Raw genomic sequence first — 20873 nt, 5'->3', positions numbered from 1 at the left:
GTAAGTTTTAAAATTTACATTTCTGTGATTATTGGGCAATATCCAAATCACTGAAATGTAAGATCCTTGAGGAATTGTGTCTGTTTGCTTTTTTTTCCCTAGCACTTAATACAGTACCTGGCACATAGCACAGGCTCCATAAATAATTGCTGAATGAGTCTGTGCTGTATACATGGCAATCATTGTCCTGAGTATTGCCTGACTCTCAGATTTCATATGAAGAGCTCCATTTTCAAAAATTCAGAGTAAGTGTAAATCATGAACCTGTTAATCTTGAATAGTTACCTGTGAAATGAAATAATTTTTTTTCAAATTCACCTATAAAATGAAATAATTGTACCTGCCTTAAGAATTTTTATGAGAGTTAGTGAACTAATGTGATGTCAAGTAGCTGACAGAGCGCCTGGCAGCCAAGGCTCCATCATTGTTGGTTAGTAATGACTGGAATTAATATAGGCCAGATGGTCATGTAAACAATCTTAGTGAAAGCAATCAGTGTCTCTATGCCAAATCGGACGACCGTAATTTGGAGGACAGAACTCAAAAGGAGGTCTTTGGCTTCCTTCTTCAGCCTGCACCCCTCATCTCCACACCCCATCCCAGGGGAGGTGCCCAGGAATTTTAGATCCCAGGGAGGGGTTGGTCCTGCAGTGAGGTGGTAGTGAGTGGACATCTGGACTGTGTTGCCCATGGGCCGCGAGGCAGCTCAACCCCAGGATCGCAGCAGAGGGCCCCAGTCTGGGCTCCAGCTGGCATGGGCAGGGAGCACTGGGGGCTCCGGTTGCCCCGGAGGGAGGCTCCGCCGGGGATGCTAAGGGTTGGGAGCCAGGTGGAGGCCCCTAGCTCAGCCACGCGCCACAACTTTCCTTGGTCCCGCCACACGCTGCGCCTGTCTAGTATCTGCCCGGCAGGGTCCCAGGAAGTCGACGCCAGGTGCAATAGCGCCCCACTGCCCTCTTCCAGCCGGTAGACACCCGACAAGTTTGGCTCAGCCATCTCCGCTTACCACGGCCGCCCGGCCCGCATTTTCTGACTAGGAGCCCGTCCCTCTCTCCCCTCCAGGGCCAGAGGGGGTGACGGACGCACAAGCAGCGTCCCGATCTGGGGTGACTGCAGAGGAGCACGGGCGGTGTTTCATCGCGAATCGTGCGTTTTAATTGTGTTTAGGAGGATCTTTCGAATCGTCACTTCCCAGGAGGGCTACACGGTTTCTTTTTGTTTGGGGATGACTCTCTCCTCTCTCTCTCTCTCTCTCTCTCTCTCTCTCATGGGGCAACTCTTAAAGAGAAGTCTGAGACTTTCTTCTTTCCTCTTAATGCTTTCTTTAAAAATGTTGAAAACTATTGTATAAATCTTGCATGAATTAATTTTCAAACAATGCTATAATACAACAAAATGTTATACATAATAATATACTTTCTTCATTAACTATTTCTGTTAACTTTTCTGCCTCTCAAGCTTATCATTAGTTTTGAGCATTGAAAAAGTGTTCTTTAAGAACACTTTTCCAGTAATTTTCCAGTATTTTTTTTTTAAAGTTAGGGCACACCCACTAATGAAGTTAAAACTGTGGATAAATGCAAACATTAGTAACTCCACAAAGCCACTAATTTAATAGGTATTATTTATTGTTTTGGATTTTTCTAGAGCAACTTTGTGGTATCTGTGGGGTTGTCTTAAGTTAGGTTCTGATCTTAATGCTGAAAGGGTTAAAACTACCATGAGGTTATATTTCCTTACAATAGGTGACATGACTACATAAACAACCTGTCCTATAAGGTGTGGAATCAAAAAGCTTAAATTAGATGTTAGATGAAAAAAAAAGCTGAAATATTTGTTATCATGTTTTATCAGTTTAGATGAGCTGCAAGTAAATCATTCCTTAACCTTTTAAAAGATGAAAAGTTTAGTGACTACTATTTACACACTTTGAATATTTTATATTAGAGTGGTCATCACAGTTTACACAAATGATTGTATCTATCCATTTCCAAGCAACAAATATCAAGGTATCTGTGTTATTTGATGGTTAACATTTCACGCTTTTCTATAAAGGTGATGTTATATAAAACTGCAGAGATTACTCCACATTGTCAAAGGTTATTTAGAGAATAAAATTTCTCTAAATAAATAAAAGCATTGGGATAGTTTAAGAGAAATAAGGTAATGAATTATAATTGCAAAAATTATATAATAGTGTAATAGCAGTGTCTCAATTATCACATGAAATAGTTAATTTTGTTTTGTTTTAAGAAGAGGTTTTCAGAAATCCTCAAAGGTTTGTTAAACCTTTAGCAGAAGATTACAGCCGATGTTTTGTCTTTGGTGAATAGCTGTTGTCTCACTTTATTTACTTGGTATTGGATATTTGTCAATGTCATTTCATATCTACAGAAAATTCTTACGCTCTATGGAGGTAGTGAATGTGTGTGTGCGTGTCTGCCGGAGGTCACATGACAGTTTCATCCTATTTGGTGGAGCAGCTTGACTTTTTTTCCCCTTGCTTTTGGTGATGGTTGTGAGTGCAGAAGTTGATTGACAGATGCATGCCAGAAACCCCCATTCTCCTTTTCAAAGACAACATATGATGGATTGCGATCTCTCAGCCCAGCAGGACACGGGGACCATGCAAGCTGTAATTGGTCAGGTATGGAGTCAGCCATTTCTCAACTCCCCTTTTTTCCACAAGGGTCTCACCATATGATTCACATAACTCATATTTACAGTACCATCTTTCTATCTGTATCTTCAGCTACCTGCCAGCGTAGTGCTGAAAGTGCGAAAGGCAAGAGGCACCTATTAAATCCAGCCAGGAAACCTCAGCTGAAAACTTCAATGCAATGCTTACAAACAAAAACTAAAACAGCAACAACAACAACAACAACAAAAATCAAAGAACAAATTTAATTTATAATTTGGTCTGATTATTTAAGAATCTGTTTTTCCAAATTTATTTTCTGTTGAGATCAGGATCTCTGGAAGAAATAAAGTGTGAGAAAAGAATAAAGTGTTATGTTTCCTAGGTAATAGTTACCATTTTTCTGTTCAGTATTTTTATTTCTACTGTATTCTCTCTCTATGGAAAATATAACCAGATAAATACATGTGCCTTTACTTCTTAGCCAGATAATGTGTGATTGAGCCTGGTAAATGTAGTAGTGGTGTTAGCTGCTGCAGAGGGGCAGGCTGCAAATTAAACACTGCCACAATCTGAAAGGTCCAGGTGGTCTGCTCGCGCTTCCTAATGCAATCCAGCACAACAGCTTTAATAAACAGCTCTATTTAGTTCCTCCTCCCTGTATCCAGGGAGGTGAACTGGTCTGGGGCTGCTGTGATGAAATGCCAGAAGAATATCTCTCAGAGGCCTCACAAGCTGATTTTTAGAGCTTTCCTGTTCTGTCGTCTTTGTCTTCCAAATGGGTCAGTGAGTCTTGCTTTTTTCTGTTTGGTGCTTTCTGTTAAGTCGGTAGTTTATGTTTGTGTGTAAATGTTTGCATTGTGAGCTAAATCAGAAGCAAAAAGGATCATTGTATTTTCATTTGCCTTCAAATTACTGAAGTGGTGAAAGAAATGAGAGTATCCTACTGCAGAGGAGGGTGATTTTTCTGCCTATGATGGGGGTGGGGTGAGGAAAATAGGAGATATATGTGTTTTTTTTTCCTTTTTTTTTTGGTAATGTATTTTTGACCAAAATTTCTCTAACTTATCTGTGCTTACTTATGAACTGTTCACTCATAAATCAGCATATGGTTATGAATATTGATAAACTCCTAAAAGTTTGTGGTTTTTTGCACACTTTCCAATCAAGATTAGCTGGTAGAGTGATGACAGAATTTGTTTGTTGTATGTTAATAATATGGGGCAAAATATACCATTTTATTCTCTTCAACAAAATTACAGCAAGCACTTTATGTTTCTGAAAGCACATAGTTTATTAACACTAGCATGCTTCATAATGTATTTTTAGATGAAAATGTCAGGTATATAAGACTATGTTTCCACAGGCTCATGCTTCTTTAAAAGCAGATCTCTGCTTCAAGAGAATAATATTTTTTAAAACTTTCAAGTTGTTTTTTTTATACACACATATGTATATAAAGTAGAAGTCTCTGACATAATTTATCAATAGAAAAAAATGTAAAGACTGATTTTATATGCTATTAATACCCATTTCAGTGCAAATGTTCACCGGTGAGCAAGTAACTATTTAAAATAGAACTAAAATAATTTTGGTACAAGGAATTAAACAAATTCTTGTTCAAATAGATGACCTCTTTGGGAATAACTATTACTTGAGTTCCTGATAACTATCTGGTCCTGTTTAATAAAACTTTACTTAGGTTGCAAGCATGTTCTCCATTCTGAATATCGTAGTATGGCTTAATACTGTGTAAAATCAGTGTTTCAGTCCCTACTAAGAAATTAAATTTCCTATCGTATACATTTCCTTTGGTTGGGAAAAGAAAGCTTGGGGAAAAATAGGAGAGGTATTTCTAATTTGCAATTCAATTGTGGTTATTGGAAATAGTTGCAAAGATAAATACTTCTAATAGGTTCAAGTGTCTACTTTTTTAAAAGGAATCAGGCTACATTTTACAGATATCAGACTTTTCATATGTCAAGATTTAAACTTGGTTGTTATTATTAAATAGTTCTGCATTTTGTGTGTACTCTAATTTTTAAGGCTCAGTATGTCCAGGAACTATACTTATTAATGATTTGTAATGAATACTTTGTGAATAGTTATAGCTAAGTAGCTACATGTTTTCTGAAGATTTCATTCTCACAAATTATTTGTTAAGAAAAACTCAGATATGATGTCAACTTAGTAAATTGTAAAAGCAATTTTTGTGAAGGTTTGTAAAATTTTCTGTACTGAAAACATACAAACTAAAGTGCTGTTTTTGAAACTGAAATACTAAGTATTCTGAAAGAATGAAAATACTGTCCCATATGAATGCCATACAAATCAGAATACCTAAATTGAACCTATAGATATAAAAAGAAAGCTGGCATACATATTCAAAATAATTTCCTTTTAATTGTTACAGCACAGATAAGAATATTGACTCAAATGACAGACTTCAAAAAATGAGGGAAAAAACCATGATTTTTTTTTTTTTTATTGCTGTATAGTCACTCAGAACTAGAAAGGGATAGTTTGTTTTTCAGATCTTGATTTTGGTATCATCTTATACCTACTCAGCAGAAGTGAACGGTCCCATTTGATAATGCAAATGTTTGTGTGTGTTCCTTATCTAATGACACTGAAATGATAATTATTTTTGTCCTTTTTTCTCCCCGTCCTGAATTCTGTTCCTAAATGGCTTTGGGTCGAAGGAGCAAATAACCAGTTTTCAATCATGTTTTCCATTCAGAATAATGAAATATTTCCATGAAATGTAATCTCTAGGTTTATTCATCCTCCTTGAGTATCAAATACTCAGTTGCTTCCACTGGAGGGGAAGAGTAGACTTCTCTGTGTTGTTAGCCATGATCCAGCTCAGGAGAGTATACTGGCTTCATGGAGCAGATATTGCTCATATATACCTTTCCCCCAGGATTTTTTCTCCCCCAAGCAAGCAATTAAGCACTCTAGTACTTAGGAATAAACTCCCCTTTTAGTATATCAAGAACAAGAGACTTGGTTCATTCATACTATTTTTGGAAATCAAACCAGATTTTTGATAGTTATCTTTAGCAAGCTTCCTAACCCTTTGCACCGCAGGATGGATTGTTACCTTCAGATGATTTTTAAATCAATTCAAAGTAAACCGTTAAGCAGGTTCTGAGTCATGGGTTTGAATATCATTTAAAAATAAAGACTCAAATTGCCCCCTCTCCAGGTCATTAAATGTTTACTTCATCTTTTCTTTTTTGCAGACCTGAGCTTGTGAGTGACAGATTAGTTCATCAGTATTACAGAGCTCTCTCTCTTTTTTTTTCCCCCTCATCTCATGCAGACAGGTCACTGTGTCCAATCCTCCTTCTGGCATGGCTGTCCCTAGAGGACAGTTGGCCAGTCTGCCATCTTGATGCAAAGGCCTGAGGGTCTGGGCTGGCTGTATATTTCTATGTACTGACTTCTGCAAATATTACAGGACAGAAGATATTAAATTAGTTGTTAATAAAAACAACAGATGAGCAAAATCAGATAAAAATATTTAGCAAGCATATATAAGAGTTTGCTCGGAAGGGGAGAACACAGCTGAATAAAAGTGCTTATGAGTACATGGTCAGTTGGCATTGCTAAAGTACCAGTAGAAGAGGAAAGGAGCCAGTTTTAATAGCATGAGAAGTGCAATTTTCCTTACCAGTAAAATGGGTCTTTTTTTCCAAGGCAGATTTAGACAACTTAAAGTGCTTGGAAGTAGCACATTAGAAAGCAAATATAGTTGTTGAGAAAATGTTCAGTGTGTGTGCTAATGGCTCAGAAGGGAGGTACAGGTAACTTGCACGTTTGGCTTCACATTATCTCAGTACCTGTTTTCTCATAAGAAGATTTTAAAACACACACAAAATTTTGTTGTTCTAGTACCAAAACAAATTTTTACGTGGGTCTGCTTTTCCCTCCTCGATTCCAAAAGATAATTGACTCTAAGAATAATCTGCTTATTTAGAATACACTCATTGATACCCATTTATTTTGAATTTGACATATTTCAACAAATTCAGGTATTTAAATTGTAAACCCAGTTTTTTTTCCATTAAAAGGAAATTTATCAATATAGTAATGATATTTGAAATAATATTAACAGTAACTAAATGTTAACTAAATAACCAAAACACTAATTCTGTTCTTGAAACTAAATTTTCTTTTCTAAGGTCAGTTAATGAAACTTTCTTTATATATTATTAAAGCATCATATTCAATGCCTAAGAATTTAAAACTTCTGGGTTCATATCTCCAGACTATGGGGAGAGGTGGCTGAAACACCTAAAGTATAAATTTATATGATTGTCTGAATGTGACATGTTTCCTATTTATAAAATCTCTAGTACTTGTTCTGGAGGTGAGTGAAAGAAAACATTTTTTCATTGACCATTTCTTTGCCTTGTAAACTGCATTTTGTCACACAGTTTAAAAACATCTTTCTATTTTCATCTCTATTGTTTACCAAAATTAGAATTTAACTAACATATTTTCAAATATTGAAAAACTCCACTTTTCAATTGCATTGTGATATAAACTGTCACTTTTAAACATATGATTGAATGGAAAGTAAAATTTTGAAGTACAGTGCAAATATAAAAAGATCAGGCTTGAAGAAAAATATACAAACAAATATTGGTTATAATTTGAACATTAACAAAAAGTCAAAATTATACAGCTTGTAAGTTATTTGTATTTTGTGGTCAGACTTTTACTTAGGAGATAATAGCTGTTCTAAATACAATTTAAAGCCTGTTCTTATGTTCTTTTTCTGCCTTCCTCTTTTTTTTTGGTAGGTGAAATCCATGTCCAATAAAATAAATTACTGAGTCAAGCTTGTTCTGAGATCACATGAAAATTGCTCTGTTGGTTCATATTGTCTCTAGCTGGTCTAAAATTGTAACCAAAATTTGCACCAATTTCGCTTTTTACACATTTCTTCTGAATCTTAGATTGAATAAGGGTGTCTGAGAGACAGTCATTACATTTCAGTAAGATTCATTTTTCTTTCTATTATTTTCTTGTTCTTCTCAGTTCTACAATGTGAGCGAATTATGGTGAAGATTGCCTAATTTTTATTTGATAACTTCCTTCTTGGTTTGCTCTGTTTTTGTGTTATTTTCTTTACCCTATCTATAAACAATTATATTATTGTTATTTCAGGGCTACCTCATCTCCTAAATATAAAACCATTGTATGTAAATACTAGCAAAATAATTGAAAATATTTCTGATTATTTATATTAAAGGCAACTCTTCAGGTTTTAAAGCACTTTATTTTGTAAGTGGGCTGGTTTTAGAAAATAACTTTTTATTTTATCACTAGTTTTAAAACTCCCATGATGTGAAGAAAAACAGAGATAGCTCTTGATACTTGGTACGGATTCTGGATGAGCAGTAGCCTTAATCTCTCCAGGAGCATTTTTCTAACAATCAGAAAAAGAAAAAAAAATGAGGCTCAATAGCATATTCTAAAATTTACCGATTTTCAGGTCTCCCACTGGGGGCTGGATTAATTCCCTTGCAAAGAGATAATTGTGTAACTTCCAACTCCCACCTTCTAAGGTCAAAGATGCAAATAATGTGCTGGCACCTTGAAGGAAAAGGATATAATCAAACACACGACTCTGGTACTTTGCTCTCTTCCTTCACTGTCATTTCTCCATCAGCTTTTCTTCTCTGTTCCACTGCAATCCAAAGTCAGTTTGATGAGTAATAAGTGAAAAGTGAATTCTCATGGGCTGCCCAGGTAGCAAAGGACACTGAAAAGAGAGATAATACCTGAAGAAAACAGCAGCAGAGAAGTAGCCAACAAACTTACTTCTGTAGTTTGTATTTTTATTATTTTGTAAGCTTATTTTATCTCACCTGGTGATTTTAGACCGCACATATAAGCCATGAAACAATACAGAAGACAAGTAAAATTAAAAAAAAGCAAAGTAAAAAAATACATCTTCCCAGTGCTTATGCCACAGAACATGAATTTCAAAGTAAAGAAACACTATTTTTTGGAGATTTTTTAAAGAGTTTAATGTCTGAGAGAAATAGCAACCTTATTAAAATAGATGTTTCTGGTGATTAATAAAAGTTTGCATATTTTACAACTTTGATGTTTCGTGAATAATTCGAAACTATATTAAGGAGAAAAATCTCTAATACTGAAAAACAGATATACTTTAAAATATTTATTATCTGTTAAATGGTGTTTTTAGGACTGATCAGAACTAAGGCAAACTCTTCCTTGAAAAGAAAATAGTGCATCATTTATAAAAAGCTATGCCTTCAGAGAAGAATGCATATAAAGAATTTTTTTAAGTGAAATACTTGATTATTGAGGGTGAAGAGCAAATATTACACCATTACAGAAGCATGGATACAAGACCCTAATTGTTATTGAAGATATGTGAATAAAAGGTATATAAGAAAGAAAATTTTAGACCTTCAGTTGTATTTCTCTAAAATAAAGGGGCCCAGGATACAATACAAGACTATAGCAAGCCAAACTTGTCTCAGACAAAGCTAGTTAATTTTGTAAGCTTTAAGTAATACTAGAAAACAAGGTTCTTTCACCCTTTTGGAGAAAAGGTTGAGAGTTGGGACAAATGTAAACTGCTGTTTAATGTGCACGAATAAAGCCAAGAACATCAAACTCATTTCACTTAGTGTCAGTCCTGATGATTCATCATTATGGTCAGGGCAAACTCGGTCTCTGGGCTGAAACAATTTTATCCATTAAAAAAAAAAAAACAGAATGTTCCAGCTTGGATCTTATATCCTTAGGGTTACAATATTGGATTCTGAATCGGGAAACTTAATCTTGCAGCCAGATTTGACAAGATGCTGGTTGAATGGTAGGCAGAAGTGATGATTGTGGGATGAAAGGCCCCAGGTCAAAATTTGGGAAAGTAAGAGATTTTGTGGAAATTTGACTGTGATATAAGAACCTCAAATCTGAAAATTTCTCACTGCTCATATCAGCAGATGGTGTTCAAGAGTCTGAAAAGTAGAACACTGCTGTATTCATTTTCTCTGTTTCAAGCCTTCTTTTAACATAGTGTGTTTTCACACATTGTTAGGTGTATTTCTTAGTGTATTTCTAATGTTGCTAATATAAAAGGTGTTTCTAGTAGTATTAAAAAGATTTCTGGGAACACAGGATAGCATTTTTGGTCAAAAACAAGGCAATCTTCTGCTCTCCTTTCCCCCCCACCCCTTGGAGAAAGTCTCTGATTTATAGTTGCCTTGATGGTTCATGGGTGAATTGGTGGTGGGAATTCTATGGGGACTACACCTGAGAGGAGAAAGCAAACATTATACAAAAATGAACAATGATGTAAAATATACATAAATTAATTAATTTTAAAAAATAGCTTGAAGAATAACCAGCTCAGTACAAAAACAAAAACAAACAAAAAAAAAAACCCCACAAAAACAAAAAAAAAAAACAAAAACAATGCAATCTTGTGCTTTCTTTCTTAGAAAAATATCAATATTAAATGCAGGAACTAAAGATGCTTCTTTATTGAAAACTTTTTCCATTTGTAAACAAACCTATATCTAGAATTCCAGAGACTGAAGAATTTAGAGCAAAAGAAAATGAGGAGATCTAATTAGTTAAAGCAAAAACACTTTAAACATTTTAGGAATACTTGATATTTATCCCCATCCTTTAAGTCTGTTTTCAGTTTTATTACATGAAAGAATTATGGTAGGGGCTCTCCCTGGAGGCCTACGGGTTAATTCTCAGTGCTATCACTGCTAGGGCCTGAGTTCCATCCCAGGCTAAGGAGCTAATCCGCACATGGTGCAGCAGACCCCTCAGCAGTGTGTTTCAGTAGATCTGCCTGTTCTGCTCCCCACTCTGTCTCTGGCAAATCCTCTCACATACTCCATCCTCTGTGCACCTCTGGTCTACACCCCGGTTCTTCTGTACATAAATAAACATAAATAAATAAATGTTTAAAAACGAAAAAAATTATGGTAGCCATTTGCTTAACGTACTTCTCTCAATTAAGTTGTTCAAAAGATTGGAAAAGTACTTTGCAACTTCTAAAAATCAATATTAATGTAGAAAACTGATTCTATAGCTGATCATTTTACTTCAGAGGTGTGATGTTTTGATTATTTCCTTCTAAAAACTGGAGTGCTTTTTTGTGCCTCATACTTCCATTTTATAGCTACATTCTATAGGTATATTAACTGAGATTGTTTACCATTATTCATCAAGAAGAATTTATTATTTCAATTGAGGTAACGTTGGTTTACAACACTGTATATGATTTATGGAATTAGGTACGTACCACTTCAGATGTGTTTTACCACCTCACCCTCACCACCAAAACACCCGTAGTCTTTAACCACAGACCATTGGACCCCTTGCCCTTTTATCACACCCTACTCCCCCTTCCCCTCCAGTTGCCTCAGTTATGAACTCATATTTCTATGGTTTATTTTGGTTCAGTTTTATCATGTTCTTTGCTTTGTTTCTCTGTTTTCCACATATGAGTGAATTCATCCAGGATTTGTCTCTCTCCTACTGACATGTTTCACTTAGAACAGTCCCCTTTAGTTCCTTCCTGTTGTCACAAATGGTAGGATTCCATCTTTTTATGACTGAGTAGTATTCCATTGTGTACATAAATACCACACCTTCTTTATCCACTCGTCTGTCATTGAGCACTTAGTTGTTTCCATTACATGGCTATTGTAAATAGTGCTTCAGTGAACATAGGAGTGCATATGTCCCTTCTTATTAGTGTTTTCATTTTATTTGGGTGGATACCTAGGACTGGAATTGCTGGGACATATTACATGTCTATTTTAAATATTTCTAGGGACCTCTGTACTGTTTTTCCTTAAGGGCTAGATCAGTCTACATTCCCACCAATAGTACATGAGGGTTCCCTTTTCTCCAAACTCTTGCCAGCATTGCTGTTTCTGGTTTTTGATATGAGTCATTCTCACAGAAGTGATATGGTGTCTCATTGTTTTGATTTGCATTAATCTTATGATAAGTGATGATGAGTGTTTATTCATGTTCCTGTTGGCCATCTGTTTGTCTTTGGAGAAGTATATATTTATAACTCTTTTTTTAAAAGATTTATTTATTCATGCATACAAGAACTGGTGCACAGGCCAGAGGTGTGGGGGATGAGAGGATTCACCAGAGATAGAATAGGGAGCAGAACAGGTGGATCTACTGAAATACAGTGCTGAGGGGAGCAATGGGAGAGTCAGAAGAGGTCTGCTGCACCATGTGGGTCACCTCCCTGGCCGGGGATTGGACTCATGCTGCAATGGCTGCAGAGAGCTTCATAGTGCTCCTGCTTAACCCCTTGCATCCCCAGGGAGGCCTCTATATTAACTCTTCTGCCCATTTGTTTGTTTGGATCTTTTGGGTTTTTTTTTTTTAATTGAATTGTGTATGTTTATTATAGACCTTGGGTATTGCCCCTTGTCAGATGTATGATGTGCAAATATTTTCTCCCATTAGGTAGGGTATGTTTTAGTTTATTTTGCTGCACAGAAGCTGTTTAGCTTGATACCATCCCATTTATTTATTTTTGTTTTTGTATTCCTTTCCATTGGAGTCAAGTCGCCAAAGACATCATTGAAGCCAATGTCAGAAAGTGTTTTGCCTATGTTTTCTTCTATGCATTTTATGGATTCTGGACCCACCTCTAAGTCTTTATTTTTTAACTCATTTTTGAATATGGTGTAAGATAATGGTCTAGTTTCAATTTTCTGTATGGTCACTGTTCAGTTTTCCCAGCATCATTTGTTGAAGAGATTTTCCTTTCCCCATTGTATAATTTTGTCTCTGTTGTTTTAGATTACTTGTGCATATAACTGTGGGCTTATTGCTGGCTTTCAATTCTATTCCATTGGCATATGTATATTTTTATTCCAATACCATACTGGTTTTGATTATTATAGCCTTTTAGTATATTTTGAAGTCTGGGAACCTGAAACCTCCACTCCTCTTCTTTTCAAGATTGTTTTGGCTATTTGAGGTGTTTTGTGGTTCCACATAAATTTCAGTAAAGTTTACTTTACTCATTGAAATTTTGAAAGGGCTTTCATTGAATCTATATGTTACTCTGGGTAAGAAAGGCATTTTAGCAATGCTAATTCTTCCAATTCATGAGCATTGAATGTATTTCCATTTCCTGTGTCATCTTCCTTTAATTTTTTGTCATTGTATTATAGTTTTCACTGAATAGGTCTTTCACCTCATTTGTTAGGTTGATTCCTATATATTTAGTACTTCTTTTTAAAAAAAGATTTATGTATTTATGCATACAAGAACTGGGGTACAGGCCAGAGGTGGGGGAGGTGAGAGGATTCACCAGAGACAGAGTGGGGAACAGAATAGGCAAACTGATTGAAATACACTGCTGAAGGGTGCAGCAGGCAAGAGAGGTCTGCTGTACCATGTGGGTTGCTCCCTGGCTGGCCAGGGATTGAACTGGTGCTGCAGAGGCTGTGGACAGCTTCACAGTGTTGTGCTTAACCCCTTTCACCACCAGGGAGGCCCCACAACAGACTTTTGCATATTGCTTTCTTAACCTGCAACTTTACTGTACTGATTTATTGTTTCTAAATTTTCAGTGGTGTTTTTAGGGTTTTCTATGTATATTATCATGTCATCTGCAAATAATGATTGTTTTACTTTGGATTTGGATTCTTTTTATGTCTTTCTTTTGCCTAATTGCTCTAAGACTTTCAAAACTATGTTGAACAGTAGTGGTGAGAGTAGTACATCTTTGTTACATACGTGATCTTAGAGGAAAATGTTTCAGTGTTTCACCATAAATTATGATGTTGATTGTGGGTTTGTTGTATATGGACTTTATGTCCCATATATTCCCATTTTATTAAGAGCTTTTGTCATAAATGGTTTCTGAATCTTCTTAAATATCTTCTCTGAATTTATTGATGTGGTCATATGATTTTTTGATATGGTGAATTACATGGTCTATCCATTTTTTGATATGGTGAATTACATTAAGTATGTATGTTGAGCCATCCTTGCATTACTGGATTTACTAGTTCCATTTGTCATGCTGTAAGAATTCATTTTGCTAAGTTTTTTTTGTTGAGGATTTTTAAAACCATGGTTATCAGGAATATTGGTCTGTGGCTTTCATTTTTTTTTTCTGATGTGTGTGTGCACGTGTGTGTGTGGTATCCTTGTCCATTTTTGACTACAGTAATATTGGCCTCATAAAATATATTTGGGAACATTTCTGCCTCTTCAATTTTTGGGAAGAGAAGGCTAGGTATTAATTCTTCTTTGAAAGTTTGGTTGAACTAATTAGTAATATCATCTGGTCATGGGCTTTTGTTTTTTGTGATTCTTTTGATTACTATTTTAATTTTGTTGCTTGTAAAAAAAAAATCAGGCTTTTTATTTCTTTACGATTCAGTCTTGGAAGGTTGTGTCTATTTCTCCCAGACTTTCTAATTTTCTGATATAAAACCATTCACAGTAGTCTCTCATGATGATCCTCTATATTTCTGAGGTATGTGTTGTAACTTCTTTCATTTATCATTCTAATTTATTAGTTTTCTCCCCTTTTTCTTAGTCTAACTAGAAGTTTGTCTATTTAAATAAAAACAGCCTTAAGTTTTATTCATCTTTTTCACTTTTATTTCATTTTTTTCCATGCTAATTCTTATTATTACCCTTTCTACTGGTTTTTGGTTTAATTTTATCCTCTTTTTTTCCTCCTTCCTTTAGGTACAATGTTAAATTATTTATTGGAATATATCTTGTTTCTTCATAGATACCTGCATTGTTCTCTGTGTCTCTTCTAATACAACCTTTGTTGCATCCCATCTTTTCTGGTAGGTTGTATATTGATTTCCATTTGTTTCTCAGGTTTTCTTCTTTGATTTCCTCAGTAAACCAATAGTAATTCAATAGTATATTGTTCAGTCTCCCCATATTAGAGGTTTTTCATGTTTTCTTTTTGTAGTTGATTTCTAATTTAATGCCATTGTTTTCAGAGAAGATATTCGGTATGATTTCAATATTCATACTACATTGACGTTTGTTTTGTAACCCAACATGTGATCCATCCTAGAGAATAATTCATGTGCACGCGAGAAGAATGTGTATTCAAATTTTGGGTCATGCAGTGTCCTTAAATACCTAGTAGGCCCATCTTTAATTCATTGCTTATGTCTATTGTTTCCTTTCTGATTTTCTGCTTTGTGATGTTAATCTGTCCACTGATGTAGGTGGAGTGTTGAAGTTCCCTACCAATATTGTATTATGGTCAGTATTTGTTTTCAGATTTGTTAACAGTTTTCTTATAAGTTTTGGAACACCTTCATTTGGTGCATATATATTGATGAGTGTTATGTCTTCCTGTTGTATTGATTTCTAGTCATTATATAATGTCCATCCTATCTCTTGTTACCATTTTTAGTGGAAGTTTATTTTATATGACTGTCCCTTCCTTTTTGGGTGGAGTAGGGGGAGATACCATTTGCTTGGAGGTTTTTTACCCCCAACTATTAATTTTGGCTTATTCTTGTCTTTGAAGATCAGATACATCTCCTGGAATCAACACAGAGTTGGGGTTTGTTTTTGATTCAATCAGTTATTCTGTACTTTTTGATTGACAAGTTTAATTAATTTACATTTGAAGTAATTTTTTTTTAAAAAAGATTTATTTATTTATACAAGAACTGGAGTATAGGTCAGAGGCTCAGGAGGGTGAGAGAATTCACCAGAGACACAGCGAGGAGTAGAACAGCAGATGGACCAAAGACACTGCTGAGGGGAGTAGCGGGAGAGACAGGAGATGTCTGCTGCACCATATGGGTATCTTCCTGCCTGGCTGGGTTTGAACCCACGCTGCAGAGGCTGCAGAGAGCTTCACAGCACAGTGTTCAACCCACTGTGCCACCAGGGAGGCCTGAAGTAATTTTTGATACACCAAGATTTGCTACTTCTATTTTGTCTTTAGTTTTCTGGTTCTATATATTTATGTCCTTGTTTTTTTGTGTGTGGGTTTTCTTCACTTTGATTTAGATGAGTGCTCTTTTCAACATTTTTTAAAGGGAATTATAGCATTTGCAAAGTCCTTCAGCTTTGTTTCCAAAGGATTTTATTTCTCCCTTGTATCTGAAAAAGTGTATTGCATTATATAGTATCCTTCACTGGCAGTTTTATTTATTTATTTATCTATTAATGCATTTATTTATTTATTTATTTATTTATCTATTTATTTATTTATTTATTTATTTATTTATTTATTTATTTATTTATACAAGCACTGGGTACAGTCAGAGGCGCTGGAGGGTGAGAGGAGCAACGGTTGTGACAGGAGAGGTCTGTTGCACCATGTGGGACCAGCCGGGGGATCAAACCTGCGCTGCAGAGGCTGCGGGCATCTTCGCAGCCCAGCGCTCAACTGCTGTGCCACCAGGGGAGGCCCCACTGGCAGTTTTTATCTTTGAGTATTTGTAATTCACCATTCCATTCTTTCATTCTCTTTAGAGTTTCTGCTGAGAAGTTTGATATAAGTTTGATGGGAGTATATTTATAAGCTAGCTGCTTTTCCTTCCTACCCACTACCAATATTTTAGTCTGTCTTGAACACTAGCTAGTTTCACTACTACTAGCTTTCTTTCTTAGTGGTGTCAGATAGTTCTCAAATTGGCTCTTCACTTTCCCCCCATCTCATTGCTCTCTCTTCTTCTACCTGGGTCCTTAATGCATTATTATCTTCATGGTCACTGGTTTGATTATCTATTTGGGCTATTCTACTTCCATAAGTAATCTCAAGAGTTTTTGATCTCATTTATTGAGCTCTTTACCTCCTGAATTTTGGTTATTTTCTTATTTAAAGCTTCAATTTACACTTTTTATTCTTCCCCCCCACCCCGAGCTCACTGATATTTTCCCCTGTGTTTTGTTTTATCTCCTTGATTATTTTATTATTATTTTTTTAAGATTTATTTATTTGTACAAGCACTGGGTACAGTCAGAAGCACGGGAGGATGAGAGAATTCACCAGAGCCAGAGTAGGGAATAGAACAGGCAGAAGGACTGAGGTACACTGCTGATGGGAGCAGTGGGCGCGGCAGGAGAGGTCTGCGTGCCATGTGGGACCCTCGCCTGGCTGCCGGGGATCAAACCCATGCTGCAGAGACTGTGGGCAGCTTCGCAGCCCAGAGCTCAACCGCTGCGCCACCAGGGGAGGCCCTCCCCTTCATTATTTTTTCTGAGTTCTATTGTATTAACATATTTTGCCTTTCTGAATTTTCTTCTATCTCTTTGAGTTTCATTATTATAACACTTTCAAACTCTATCTGATGAGAAGATCTACCTTTCTGTGTGTGTATTCTGGAGAGAGAGTTGTTCTCCCCTTGTGATGTCAGACTCTCTTGACAACTTGTGTTTCCATTTGTTATTTATTTTTTGTGTGCCTATTTTGCTACTTAAATTCTCCCTATTTTATTTCATTATATATATATATACACACACACATATATATACATATATCTTTAGCAGTAACTTAAGGGATTTAAGCTATTTTCTTTTTCCTGAAGGTGGTGCTGTGGCTTTGTTTGATTGTATTTATTTATTTATTTATTCATTTATTTATAAGCTTTTCTGTCTTCTGTATGTACACAGATCTGTTTGGTAGCTGCTGCTTCAGCAGGGTTAGGCAAGGACTTGGAGAGATCCAGATGTTGGGGCGGATGAGTTAGAGTGTGGCTAAGTCACATTTGTGGCACCCCTTATATCCCTCCTTTCTGGTGTTTACGAGGAGAGGCTCAACAATCCTTGTGCACCTCACAAGGTGGGAAGTGGGATTGCATATCAGATTGCCTACTCTATTGTCTTTATATGAGACTCAGCCTGTGTGGAGTACCCAAGCTTCTCCATAAGGTTTTTCTCTCTTTCAGAAGAATGTGTCCCTATACAACTTCCACCCCTTCCTCCCTGGGCATCTGACTGAGCTGACAGTCTTGCTACTAATGTCCCATATTCTAAACCAGAACCCCCATGATCTTCTATTCATCAACCTTCTGTTTAATGTAATGAGTATCTCCTCAGTGTCAACCCTGTTAAAGTCTGAACTGAAGTGTACTCTGAGGGATAATTATTCTTGCTCCTATCTGCAAATCTTGCTCCTATCTGCAAATCTCCTATCTCTCCAAATAGTGTCCCTCTTGTTTACTGCTGCAAGAGCTGCAACCAGTCTTCACTAGGTCTGCAGTTTCCTCTGCTGGAGTTTTTTGTGTCTGTATTCTTTGGAGAGCCAGCTCCACTTCTTGCTAAGGTCTATACGTTCTGGGCTACTTCCAGGTCCTTTCCCAGGATACACTGGAGTCTGTGGGGGCCTACTGTGATAGGGATTATCAAATAGAATTTAATCAGCTAGTTTAGGCAGAGTGGAACATTTGACTAAAACTTGCAGAGCATGAATACTATTCGCACATGCAAATAATTAAGGCCAGTTACATGATAGAAAGTTACGAGTCTTTTAACATTTTTTATTAAACTAATTATGAATATAATGTGTATTTATCACAATTTCCACAACACAAGAGAATTATAAAGTGGAAAGCAAAGTATCTCTTGATTCCATTCTTCCAAATAATCATTGTTGATTTCTCATATATCCTTTCTGAAATTTTCTATACACAAAATAAGCATAGAAAATCTTTTTTTTTTTTTTTTTTTTTTTTGTGGGACCCTCGCCAGCAGCCAGGGATCGGAACCTGTGCTGCAGAGGCTGCGGGCAGCCTCGCAGCCCAGCGCTCAACTGCTGCGCCACCAGGGGAGGCCCTAAGCATAGAAAATCTTTATATACTCCAGGCCTCACTGGTGGCACAAGGGGTTTAAGACACAACTTACAAAGCTATCTGCAGCCACTGAAGCTTAAGTTTGATCCCCGGCCAGGGAACTACCCACATGGTACAGCAGACCTCTCCTGACTTTCCTGCTGCTCCCCTCAGCAGTGTATTTCAGTCAGTCAGCCTGTTCTGTTCCCCACTCTGTCTCTGGTGAATCCTCTCACCCCACACATCTCTGGCCTGTACCCCACTTCTTGTATGCATAAATAAATCTTTAAAAAAATCTTTATATACCCCTAGTTGATCCATACTATTACATAGGTTTGCTACTCATTGTACATTTTAAATGTATCTTGATCATGTCATATTACTATGAATAGATCTTTATCATCTCAGTAGTATTCACTCCTGTGATTTGCCATGATTTATTTAATCAATTCTCTTTTTTACGAGCATCTAGCTTTAAAAAAAAGTTAGTTTCAATCATGAGGCTAACAATTAAATTTGTTTCATTTATCTCAGCATGAACTATTCCAGAATCTTCTAAGTGAGGTTTGTTTTACCAAAAGAACTCTTAGGTAGTATCTCCTAAGAGATGTTGAATTGTAAGTGAAGGATAACTTTCTGCCACAAAAATAGTTACTTATCATTTATGTGTTGAATAGTCAAACCACTTAAAATGTCAATAAAGATCACAATATTGTATTTAGTAACAAAGAAGCCGAAATAACACCTAATGAATGTAAGGAGTCAGTTCTCAATCAGATACATTACGACTTAAAACCTCTATGTTTGTTGTAAGTCACTACCTCTGTAGAACAAAATGCATAACTTATTTACTTTCATGGACCTCAATGCTTTTTATTAAGGTAATTGACAGAGATATATGTTTCCAGTGCATGATTCAGTTAGTATACCTAGATTAGTGAAAAAGAGACCAGAAGAAATTCATGGTAATTAATGTCAGTTAAATTCCTGTATTCTATATTTCATATTGTCAGACAATCCTTCAACTATGATTCATAGGTTAAATAATGCAGTCAGGAGAAGGCCAGAATAAAAACTAATCAGTCATAGCTTATGGATTCAACTAATTTAGGGTTTGGTAAAGTAGACAAAATATATAGTACTTAAATATTTAAAATAATGTGAAAAATTATGCTTTGAATTTCTTTTAGAATATATGTCTGTTCCTTCATCCAAACCACATCACTTCACATATAGTAGAAAGAAAGTGAAAATGGGGAGAAATGCAAACTTTTCATATAATACATTGAAGTGCTAGCTATCAGTGGCATCTTTACTGTATAGAATCCAAGATTTGGTTCTATAATACTGTTACTGGTGGGTGAATGTTTTCTCCTCTGTTCTTTCCTACAATAAACTGGTTAGGAAGTATCATTTACAGGTTTAAAAGTAGCTGACTCCCTCAATTTAAATAAAAAGCAGGCTCTTAGGAACACATTGTGGAGTATATCTTGATATTAATATTCTCATGTGAAGCCCACAACTCTGAGAAGTAGGTGCAAATCATCATTCCTATTTGATGAAAGTGGAAATTGGCTCAGAGACATATGTCTTATTTTGAGTCTATTGCTAGTAAGTACAAGTGAAGTTTGAACCCAGACATTACTTCTAAGGGGTCACTGTTTTCTTCTACACTAATTCCTAACTCTGGTTGCCTTTTAGAACCACCTGAGGCAACTTTAAAGGCGCAATTGTATGGTGAATATAAAAATAAAAAAAATTTTAAAAATCTATGGATAAAAAGGGGAGGGAGGAACACAAGGGACTATGGTGATGGTGCACGGGTGAATTGGTGGTAGGAATTTTATGGGGACTACACCTGAGAGGAGAAAGCAAACATTGTACAAAAATAACAATGGTGTAAAATGTATATTAATTAATTAATAATAATAAATAACAACAACAACAAAATGTACTGATTTGCAGGACCCATCCCAGAAACCCTGATTCAATTTATCTGGTTAGGGTCCAGGTATTGATAGTTTCAGAAAGTTGTGCAGGTGATTCTAATGCACTATCAATTTAATGCCTTAAACTGAATGAATATTACTTGAAATATTAAAAAAGGAAGCAACAAAGTTTAAACAATGTGATCCCTCCCAACACACAATTATTAATCCATAGCAGAGAAGGATGGAGGTAATTTAGTTTGGTATTCATTTTGTGTGTATGTGTGAGTTTATTTTCAGTGAAAATCTTGTAAGCTTTGTCAAATATCCAGGATAATTTTTTTAAAAATTTTTATTTATTTTTGCATAGAAGAACTGGGTTGTAGACCAGAGGTGTTTGTGTCGTGGGGTTGGGGTGAGAGGATTCACCAGAGATCTACTGGAAAACCCTGCTAAGGGAAGCAGCCGGTGAAACAGGAGAGG

General features: G+C 36.0%; 1 protein-coding gene across 1 annotated transcript in view; it reads left to right on the top strand.

Moving 5' to 3' along the window:
- The first annotated feature begins 2497 nt into the window (after positions 1–2497).
- POU6F2 (POU class 6 homeobox 2) overlaps positions 2498–20873 on the top strand; it is a 526248-nt gene continuing 507872 nt past the window's right edge. Inside the window, exon 1 of the mRNA XM_037507267.1 lies at positions 2498–2647. Coding sequence (XP_037363164.1) covers positions 2543–2647 — 105 coding nt within the window. The 5' untranslated portion in view covers positions 2498–2542. The remainder of the gene's footprint in view (positions 2648–20873) is intronic.

This window comes from Talpa occidentalis, unplaced genomic scaffold (assembly GCF_014898055.3).
Source record: "Talpa occidentalis isolate TD23 unplaced genomic scaffold, MPIMG_talOcc4v2.1, whole genome shotgun sequence".
Lineage (NCBI taxonomy): Eukaryota > Metazoa > Chordata > Mammalia > Eulipotyphla > Talpidae > Talpa > Talpa occidentalis.
Note: the sequence above shows the minus strand (reverse complement) of the source record. Positions and strands in the feature narration are given on the sequence as shown.